This window comes from Epinephelus lanceolatus, chromosome 14 (genome assembly GCF_041903045.1).
Source record: "Epinephelus lanceolatus isolate andai-2023 chromosome 14, ASM4190304v1, whole genome shotgun sequence".
In the NCBI taxonomy this organism is placed as follows: domain Eukaryota; kingdom Metazoa; phylum Chordata; class Actinopteri; order Perciformes; family Serranidae; genus Epinephelus; species Epinephelus lanceolatus.
This window is the reverse complement of record NC_135747.1, coordinates 22,632,026-22,642,519: the sequence shown is the minus strand read 5'-3', so window position 1 is coordinate 22,642,519 and position 10,494 is coordinate 22,632,026. Positions and strand designations below refer to the sequence as shown.

Genomic DNA, 10,494 nt, shown 5'->3' with positions numbered 1-10,494 from the left:
AGCCAACATTGTACAGTTCAGTAATTTCTTAGCGCGAGGCGCCCTCTGCAGGGAGAAATGAGACAAAGCAGCTCTCAGTACTAACCAACTGAATTTATTGACCTAAAAATAAGACCTCCTAATACCAAGACAACACTAGGCAATTTCCATCTGAGACTCTGTTCCTCACCCTGGTCTCAAACTCAAAATTATTTACAATATTCCATCTTAACACTAGTGCCTGCACCAGACATTCATGAGTGGACTCCAGTTTCAATGTAGAGGGTGAACAGAATCCCTTCGGTGCATTCATTTCACATGTCCCTTTGATGAACACCCAAGCGTTGAATTTGAAATAAAAAAAGGTAAACATTGCTGAAATTTACAAAAGTATGATTAATCTCAAAAATAAGTCGTGGCATTTGACATGTATTTTGGGAATAAAGCATTGACTATAGTCCAGATAAAAATGCATTTCAATCATAAATAAAAAAATAAATAGAACTTTTGTTGGGAGCACTTGAAATGAACACCTGGGGGGCAAACTAACTGTATATAATTCATGTTTAGGGCCAGCTCACTCATTTACAATGGCATTCAAATAATCATTCTTCATTCTTGATACCTCTGCACTCAGTAGTCAGTTTATTAGGTACACCTTGCTAAAACTAATGCAGTCTAATACAGCAGCTCTGCAGTAAATCCTGCCAACATGAAGGTTATAATGTTCAGTTTGTGTTTGAAACTGTTTAAGAGGCTTTAATTCAACTTTATTATCATTTTGTTGTAATGCACTGTACTGAGAGGTGTCTCTATTATTTACACTAGCCTCACTGATAGAAATGGGTTTGACCTTACATAAGAAACACTTCAGTATGATGTAACATATACAACCTTAGTGAGGCAAGGATTTATTGCAGGGTTGTCGCATTGAACTGTATTTGCGTTAACTAGGTGGACCTAATAAACTGAGCAGATAGAAATTATAAAATATTTGTTTTGCAACATTTTTTTTTTATCTTAAAAAAAAAAAAAGTATCTCAGGAAACAACTGAATTAAAGTGTATTGATTCTAATCCTGATCTGAGGAGCCCTTTGATCAGAAGCCATTATCTGCATCCACAGAAAACTGTAACAACCCCACCACACCACCACCCATCCCTCCACCACTCCACCCACCCAGTATAAAATTACATCTAAGGCACTGGACGGTTTTGCATCAGTAGAAAAAAGTTCTTTTAAAAAGGGGGACAATGCACATCGTGTTTGTGTGTTTCAAGTTTTCACTTCTCTTTGGTGCATAACATTTGGGATTTCTGTGTGTCCAGCTTGAACCCCTTATTTATAATATTAATCCCCTACTGTCATTTATTTTTTGATCCATGTGTCTGACTGGAAAATGCTCAGTGTTTTCGCTTTATAAACCTAACACTGCATGTGTTGGTTGTAATGACTTGGAGTAGTGAATACAAGCACAGAAGAGGCACTTGTCGGCACAGTGCATCGTCACTGTTCCAAGAATCTCAGTTCACAGTCTGATTGGGAGCATTGTTTCAATGCTTCCCTCCAGCAGTGGCACACTGGTTTCTACCAAAGTCCAAACTTCCCGGCAGCAGCAGCAGCAGTTCAGTTCTTCTATGTATAAAAATAAATTAAAACTCAATGTCAGTAATCTAAAAAAACACTGCATGTTAACTGCACGCAGTGTAGTATACTCATGTTCTAGTATGCCGTTGCATACATAGTGGCTATTTTGTAAAGTGGTAGTTTGCACTCTCAGACGAAGGACCAGAGCTGGTATCTGTCCAAGGGGTTGCAGAGGGTCAGAGAGGGATGCTCATGACGGGCACTCAGACACAAGTTCAATCCTGGCATGTAGAAAAACTGGCTCTATACAAAGAGAAAACAAAATTACTTCCCTAAAAGACAACCCAAGTATCTGAAATTGCAAACTCAGTGAACAGAAAATCCAAAAGAACCAAACTCACATCTTTCAGTTCCCATTTTTGCTCCACTCCCACAAACGTGTTCCCGCCTTTATACTGGCAGTCCTCCAGCTTCACAGTCCCCTCTGCCCCGTGCAAACACAGCTCCTTCTGAATGTTGTGTCTAATCTCGTGATGTGTGGAGTACTCAAAATACTACAGCAAAGGAAACAGAAAAAAAAAAAATGCAATCAACCTCTGTAATTAAAGAGAATCAGATTTTTTTTCCTCAGAGATAAAAGGTACATTCTCAGACTGACCTGGTTTCCTCCTAGTCCATGACAAGGGTACATGATCAGCTGTTTCCCACCCTCATTGTTCTCTCCAACATCCAGACATGAGTCTTTGCCGACATTTTTCACCTACACAGAAAGAGGAGGGAAGGCGAGAGCAGTGAGAGGAAACAAAATGAAAAACTAACATCCAGTGCAAGCTGTTCAAACAACTTTAGTCTCTGGAGTGCTTTCAGTGGTGTCAAATTGGAACTGCTCAGTACCCTCTGAAGATCCCAAGTGGAAACCCACAGTGGCTAGACAGAGCTCTGAGGTTTGGAAAGGGGAGAGCTGGTGGTGGGGTGTGTGATCTTACTGAGCCAAAGTGGAGTGGGTTGAGATCAGGGATGAAGGCTTCTGGATAAACGTTCTTCAAATACCACGAGAAGCTCTTGCACTGAAGCCGCGCACGGAGGTCCACGCGTTTTGAGGTGTCTCCAAAGGCCCTCTGTTCAAACAACGGCAGGCAGGAGAGCAAAGCAGTTTCTTTACATTGATCATTAACACACCGCAGGCATGCTGGATACTAACAGGGCTCAGCTTGCAAGGCTGAACTACAAAGCACGGATGCTCCGTCTAGACTTCAGATGTAGTCTTTTTACTCTTTACCACTATTATGAGATCTCTGAAAAAGTGTCAGGTATAGAATAAGATCACTTAACAAATGCTGTGAAGCTGCTTCCCAGATAAGTCTGGAGGTGCTGTGTACATGTTGAGAAGGTCAGTGTTTTCTCAAATATTTCTCTAAAGGTTGCAATCCATACTGAAACTAAAAATTAAAGAGAGCTCAAAGTAAGACAACACAAACACACAAAAACAAAGCCTTCAGAACTATAATGTCATGTGAGTTGCTATTAAACCAACAAGAGCCCACAGCTAAGCTACTGGCCCTGTAAAGCTGTATTTTACCCCTTTTCCTCCTCAATTAGTGCATGTGTACAGGTTGTTTAAACACAGGAAAACCCGCTAATAATAGGCTGTACACTCTGTTCCCATTGCCTACAGACTAGAGCTGTGAACACGGTTCTGCTGCAGATGAGCATGCCTTTTTGATTTTAACTGGTGTGTCATGTTAGATGTCACAGACAGGCCAGAAACAGGTTAGTAAACAGCAGAAAGCAGCATGGAGTACTTATTCTGTCTCTCTTTCAAACTCTGTTGATGTCAGAGTGCTGCTTGGACAGAGATGGAAGGTATTTAGCAGTGGTGCGTCATTGGCATCTTGCCAGTTAAGGGGCTAAAATAAGCGCATAAATACCCAAGTCTACTGCAGGGTCATTTGACCCAGGTGTGAATGCCGATTGTAACGTTTCCCATAACATACAAACGCCAGACGTTAGCAGGTGTAAGTGGGTTTTTTGTGCAGTACTGACACCTTAAAAATAAGGTGTCAGAGTAAAAGTATCAAAATAGAGATAGAGTAACCAAAGCATTTATCAAAATGTGGTCGCAGCTATTAAATGCGGTAAAGTATCTGATTTATCTTTGATAAAGACCTAGTGTCAGTCGTTGTGCCATTTTGTAGTTAATAAGTTAACAAGTCAATTAATTTAAAAATAAAGAATTTCAAAAAAAGATGAATTAAAAGCCTTTCAATGTTTATTCATGTTTATCTGATAAATATTATTAATGTTTGTTTATTAACTGGCCCCTGGCTGCCAGCCATTTTGCAAAAGTGTCCCCCAGGCAAAGCAAGCTGAGTATCCCAGCTGCACTAAATGCCAATATCAGAATGCTGATAGGAGGTTTAAAGTTTACCATGTTTATCATCTAGTTGAGCACTCTACCATGCTAACATCTGCTAATTAGCACTAAACTCAAAGTACTGTACAGCTGAGGCTGATGGGAATGACATTTGTTTTGCAGGTATTTGATCATAAACCAACGTATGCAGTATTATTAACTCTGATTGGATGGCAGTGCTAAAGCAAAGTTGAGGGTTATTAGAATTCATCCCGAGGGTGATGTGCATGTATGTAATAAATTTTGTTGCAATTCATCAGATAAGTGTTGAGATAGGCCTTGTACAGAATCAATTTTTTTTTAAATAACTTCACACCGTCCTAACATTTTACCAGGGCATATGATATATGATGGGGTTTGTATGAACACCCGACGAAAATATGTTGGTTCTACTACTGTTTTCTCCTGCTGTGTCTGCTGTTGCTAGACGGCTTTTTACTAGTCCTGTTATCCACACCATCCGCAGTCGCCATCTTTCTCAGTTCAGCTGCCTGTTCCATCAGTAGAGACTGACCTCTGGTGGTGCAGTCTGTGCACTACATCGCCTCAATACAGCATCTCCATATCAGTTTAATACAACAGGAGCGTCTGTGTTTTTGCCAGCATTGAATATCAAAACTTTGAGATTTCTAAATACCCTGGTATACTGTCATACTGTCATACTGTGAAAATAAAGTGTCAACGGATCACCAAAGTCATTAGGACTCACCCGTTGGGCACGATGGCTACCTGTACCAGATTTCACTGCAATCTATCCAATAGTCTGTGTTGGACCGACTGACATTGATATCCATAGAGAATACTTTGAAATATCACCAGATTAAAAAATAAGACATGTGATACCATCACAAAAAACTAATAAAAGAAAATAATAATATTCAATGTTGGATTTCTTTTTTTAAAATTTTACTCTGTCATCATCACTTGACTTTTCTAAAGTCAATGACTGTGTTCCAGTGCTCGAACAACTCCTTTGTTGTACAAATTAACAACAGACAAGTATAAGATCACTGCTCCTTTTAAACGGAAGCGTAGCAGCACATTTAAAAGGATTTGCAGGCACCTCACGCTCTTGAATAATGAGAGCACTTACTATAATGACGAGGATGCTGCTCACACTAGTGCGCACTGATAGCTACTACAGTGGATTCCTTGAAGCCGTTGAGGCCGGCGTGTCTGTTTGAAGCCAGCGGGAGAGGGCTGGCCCGCTCTGTGAGGTACAGCCCTGAGGGAACTGTTTATGGCACCTACGAGACCACATGTTGGGAAACGCTGAGAGCCAGTGTCATTTACCAGAGCTGACTTCCTTCAGGCCCCCTTTTTCTCTGTCGGCTAGCAGCTTTCAGGCCCTAATAGCTAATCTATCTTTCAAAGAATGTGTTTCAATTCAACATAATTTATGCATTGAGTATAACAAGAGTGAATGCTAGCATGTGTAATTCTATGCTTTTCCCCACAGAGGATGTTACATCATGATCAGGCTTAATGCAGGTTGTAATTCACAGACAGGAGTTGGATTTGCTCAAACGTGTCTTAAGGGGGTGTATAATGAGTGGTCTTAAAAAACACTTATGACCATAAGAAGCAGAAGTGAAAGATAATGCTGCAGAGTATTTGCTGCATTTGAAAAGATCACGGGAAAGGTGTGCAGGATTTTAACGGCGCACTAGTGTCAGAAGCACTACGTACATCTTTTGCCATCTGCGCAGCCTGCTGGTTACGGCGGTAAAAGATCTCCTTGTAGTCGTCCATCCAGACCTCCGCCAGTCGAACCTGGTTACGAGCAATCACTTGTGTTCCCTTGGGAAAGGTGTGGGGGCTCTTGGTGCGGAAAACATGACCAACAATGGAGCAAGGGATGATCTCCAGCTGTCCGCCACACTGCCACACCTGCAGTTTTATGGGTGACGGAACAAAGAGATGTTTGACGACATACAGGTAGACACGCCTGTAAAGCCGGATACTGTAATGATTTGTACAAATAAAAATCAACATGCACATCCAGAATGACAGCTCAGCGACGTCTTACCCTAAAGGACATTTCAATATTCTCCCCACCCCAGATTTCCATTTCTTCATCATAGCTTCCAACACGGTAGAAGTATTCTTTTGAGATGGAGAAGAGCCCACCAGCAAATGTGGGAGTCCTACAGCAAAATTTAATTTAACATTTTAATGATTTCTAACAAGAAACAAGAGTTTATATAAAGCTGTATATTCTTGCACAAGTTTTGCTTACTTGATAGGGTATGTTTCATCCTTCCTCCTCTGTTTCTCATAATCCGGTAGACTCTCCCAGCCGAAGGAAAGGCTCCAGTCAAAGTTCCCCCGGTTGTGGTTCTGGCCATACGGGGACGGTTTCATGAACTCAAAAGTATTGAGATCAATGGTAGTTATATCAGGGCTCACAACTACAGTGTTATTCTCTGCTATCCTGGCCAGCAGGGGCTCCAGCCATCCATTAAAGCATTCACCTGTTAACACACGCAAATCAGACATTACATCACAACATCTTTCAAGACGAGCAAACATTAGGTGGTTGAGCCAGGGGTGTGTCAGGGTGTGTCTGGCATGCAACTGGTTTTAATGTGTGAGTAATGTCGGCAGTGTTGACTAACAGTGGGCATCCAGAAAGGTGAGAGTGTCACCGGTGGCGACGGAGGCACCCAGCAGGCGAGCAGTGATGAGTCCTTTCCTTTCCCGCTGGCGGACAACTCGAACAATGTTCAGCTGCTTTAAATACTCATCCAGCCTGTCCTTCAACGCATCTGAAAATATGGGATGTCCATTAGACACAGAGTAAAGTATGCTGAGAGTAGCAAAAAGAAAAATTTGAATCTTGTGCACAGTCTTATATAAACAGCATCATAACGCCTTATTGCTTAAACTAACAGTTCACCCCAAAATCAGAGATGCAGATTTTTCCTCCCTTCTGTCGCTCTCTAGTGCTAACAAGGTCTGTGGATTGTCTGGAGGAACCTGGTCTTAATTTCTGAAAGAGACATTGCTGTTGAGGTTTTCCAATGTAATTTTTGGCGCTTGGAGCACCACAGGCCGAGTGCCATCTAGCTCAAATATATTCAAGAGAAGTCAGACATCTCTGTGGTCAATATCTCCAACACTCGGCTACTCACCCCAAAATAATCAAGAAAAATAAATAGCGCTACAGGTAAGAGGGAAAATATGTATTTTGATGTTGGGGTGAACTGTCACTTTAAGTGATAAAGACATAATATTCACAGTCCCCATCTTGGAAGGTAAGACTCAAACAAATGAAAAAGTACAAAGCTGTCCTCCTTTTGTTTTCAACATGGCTGGCTGTCAGGAGAGCTGCTGTACAGCAGGCCTCCATCTGTGGCCTGCTCACGACAAATAACTGAGCTTAGATACTCAGATGGAGTGCATTTCCTGAACCCTTTCTCCTCTCCAGCATTTGTTTCCTTCCTACATCAGACCTGTTTACAAGAATTAATGCTGACTCACTTTTTTAGCACAACCACTGTTAAGTCCTCTTAGGAAAGTATTCACGAGCAGCCCCTGGCTTCCTGTTGTAACCCAGTTCATGGGCCACAGAAGGAGCAGGGAGCTCCTCTCTACACGTTTCACGGCACACCAAAGAGCTGCCCACCCAACATGCTGCATGAAATCGAACCCAAAAGAGAGCAGGGCGGTCCTGAAGGGCCCCTATTGAATTTTACCGTCCACGCTGGCGTCGTCCACCAGGATGATCTCCTTGAGGAGAATGGCAGGGGAGGTGTGGAGGACACTGTATACCGTCCTTAGCAGGGTGCTCCAAGCCTCATTGTGAAACACAATTATCACGCTGGTGGTCGGCAAGGAGGGGCACCGCTTGAAGGTTTGCTCAATACATCTGCAGCAAGAAGGAGAAAGAGCACAAAGATCTGACTGTCCTGTACAGTTCCTGAGTGGCACAATAGTCTAGTTATTACATCTGCAGACTCTCCCCAGTGGGGTGTCCATTTCAGCCATGACACTGCATGTGTGGCAGCCTTTGAAATACCTGCCATATCAGAATGGGAGAACCTTTGTAATTTGCCCTAATAAGATGGCCAGTACACGGATAGACTTTATGTCTGTGTCATGTACCGACTATCTACTGACACGTACTTGGACCTAGACACACTTGGATGTGCTGTAATTTGCCAAACACAACTGAGCTTCTCTCAGAACTGGCCACAGTAACTGGGCAGGAGTGCTGAAACAAAGTCCCAGTCAGAACAATTATTTCTGTGGTTTCTGCCTGAGTTTTCCTCCAGTTGCAAAAAGCAAATATGATGAATGTGTGTGGGTTAGACCCCATCTACGTTACACTGATCTGTTAGGGCGGTTTTCAGTGTGTGACTTTAACTTACAGTCTGGGCCAATACATCAGTCCATGGAACAGTATGAGAAAAGGAAGAATACTTCTTGTACAGCACCAAAGCTGCATTTACTCCCACTAGGTGGTGCAATTATATGTTGTTTCTAAATCTAAACCATGTAGAAAAGGAAATTACCATTATTTAGTCTGCTATGCTCACTAACTCAATGATGTTCTTGAGGTTTCTTGCACATTTAATAAGGTAAAATGAGATAAAGGTGAGGGATTGTGCACAGCTTTATCAAAAGTGTAAAGATTGTACAAACTGACATACTCTGGCGGTCTTGTGTCTGCACCCAGGTCTCTGCTCAGGGAGATGCGGTCACTGGCATACAGGTTGAAGCAGTGTTTCTCTTCACCCCTATCCTTCTCCTTCTGCTCCTCAGGGCTCAGTGAGTCTGTGTTAAAAGGTTTACCAGCTGCTCCAGGAGCAATAGGGTTCTGAGGTGGCCTCTCCAGAGCTGGCCTGAGCTCAGCGGCAGTGTAGTGACCCGGCAGACAGGACGCGCTGCCCGCCTTGTCCAGCTGACGTACAGGGGCCCTGATCTGCATCTTTGGAATCACGTCCCTGAAGTTATTGACAGCTCCCATCACCATGCCCAGCATGGCATCCCCCTTCACTGCCATCTCTTTCAGCCAGGGGTCCTCCTGTTGGCTTTGGCTCCCAACTTCCCATTGTATGAAGAACACAAATGTGACAAAAACAAGGGCCACTATCACCAGTTTGACTGGGTGCAATCGCCTTCGGAGCACTCTGCGGAGAGCTGTCATTCTTCTTAAATGGAGAGCAAGCTGGCTTTGGACTGAAATTCAGCTGTAATCAATAAATATATTCAAATGTTTTATAATGATTAGCCAGTATTGTAAATACAAAGCAGTGACACATTACTTGCCATTAACATCTTAGAAGCCCACTTAAAGTATTTCCCCCATTTCTGTCTCTGAAATAATACATATCAAGTGTGTAGCAGTTCCTATTAAAGCTAGAAGTAGTCTTCTGCAATCTACACATCACAAATGATATTTAAAATCGTCTTGTGAAATCAGCAAACACTGCTCTGGATTCCCTGAGAAGAAAAAGACCACTTACCACAGGTCGCTGAGCAGACTCAGGTAAGAAAAGTCCTTAAAATTGTTCTTTAAAATGTCACCCAATGGCATCCTGCTTCGACTGGAGATCCAGTGTGTGCTGCTTGAACTCCAAAGAAACTTTTCGCGGAGACAAAAAGATTTTCTGAGCTGTTCCTCCACAAAACTTCCGTCTCGCTGGATCCAGGTGAGCTCCTCTCAGGTAGAGGGAGGGGACGTGGTGGCGCGCTTGCGCAGAGCGAACTTCTGGGTGTCACAGTCCATACCTGGTACATGAGAAACCATGAGACGATCCCGTTTAACAAGTTTGCCTATGGCACTGTTTGCTCTGCAGTCTGATTTCCTCTTTTAACTTTTGCAAAAATATAGCCTATAGACAAAATCACAACTGGATCAAACATATCTCGGGACTGAACCTCTTCATAAATGCGACCGAGTGGTCTGCAGCCACTTTGACTTCAGGAATATTGCAGACTGTGATCTCCACGGAGTTCCTCACATGCAATAATGGTGCCATTAATAGGATTTGTTCAACTGGTCATTCATTGGGACAGTTGCTGGGTTACAGATAACGGAGGAACGCGCTATACCCCACACACAGCCCACCGCATCCAATCAGGATCTCTGAGAAACACCACATCTTGCACACACAGCTTAAATTTATTAACACAGACTAAAAAACGCACATGGTCCAAGCGTGCATTTGGAAAAGTTACGCGTCTTCTCGCACGGAGGCGAGTCTGCCCAGATTATTAATCACATCTGATCTGAGCTTCTATTACTGCTGATAAAAAAAAAAAAAAGTTGTAAAAGCTGACACTCACCAGCGGAGTCTAGTTTATCTGATCCTTGAATTTCCCAGGTTCCCCACGGCGGATGGTCTTCATAAAGAGCTGGATGCTTGGACGCGGATTCCAGCCGCAGGGAGCCTGCTCTGGTGCCCAGTTTGACTTCTTTCTGCCTTTGACTCGCACAGTGACTCCATCTGTAGTGACTGTGTTCCCCAGCACTTCCTATCCACGGCAGGCATCCAGTTTATTATGTC

At 42.9% G+C, this 10,494-nt stretch overlaps 1 protein-coding gene across 2 annotated transcripts; it reads right to left on the bottom strand.

Annotated features, from left to right (window-relative positions):
• Positions 1–78: 78 nt before the first annotated feature.
• On the bottom strand, positions 79–10,425 carry galnt3 (UDP-N-acetyl-alpha-D-galactosamine:polypeptide N-acetylgalactosaminyltransferase 3 (GalNAc-T3)). 2 transcript variants are annotated; one of them, XM_033617643.2, is made up of 12 exons: positions 10,274–10,425; positions 9,451–9,715; positions 8,635–9,174; positions 7,678–7,850; positions 6,598–6,747; positions 6,219–6,453; positions 6,009–6,126; positions 5,669–5,869; positions 2,553–2,684; positions 2,225–2,326; positions 1,968–2,120; positions 79–1,869 (listed from the first exon to the last, which is right to left on the bottom strand). In XM_033617643.2, the coding sequence occupies exons 3-12, from the start codon at positions 9,129–9,131 to the stop codon at positions 1,756–1,758; spliced, it is 1,875 nt and encodes a 624-aa protein (XP_033473534.1). In that variant the 5' UTR covers positions 9,132–9,174; positions 9,451–9,715; positions 10,274–10,425; the 3' UTR covers positions 79–1,755. The 2 variants fall into 2 exon arrangements, with proteins under 2 accessions (XP_033473534.1, XP_033473535.1); XM_033617644.2 differs by lacking the exon at positions 10,274–10,425 and having other exon boundaries at positions 9,451–9,931.
• Positions 10,426–10,494: the final 69 nt, after the last annotated feature.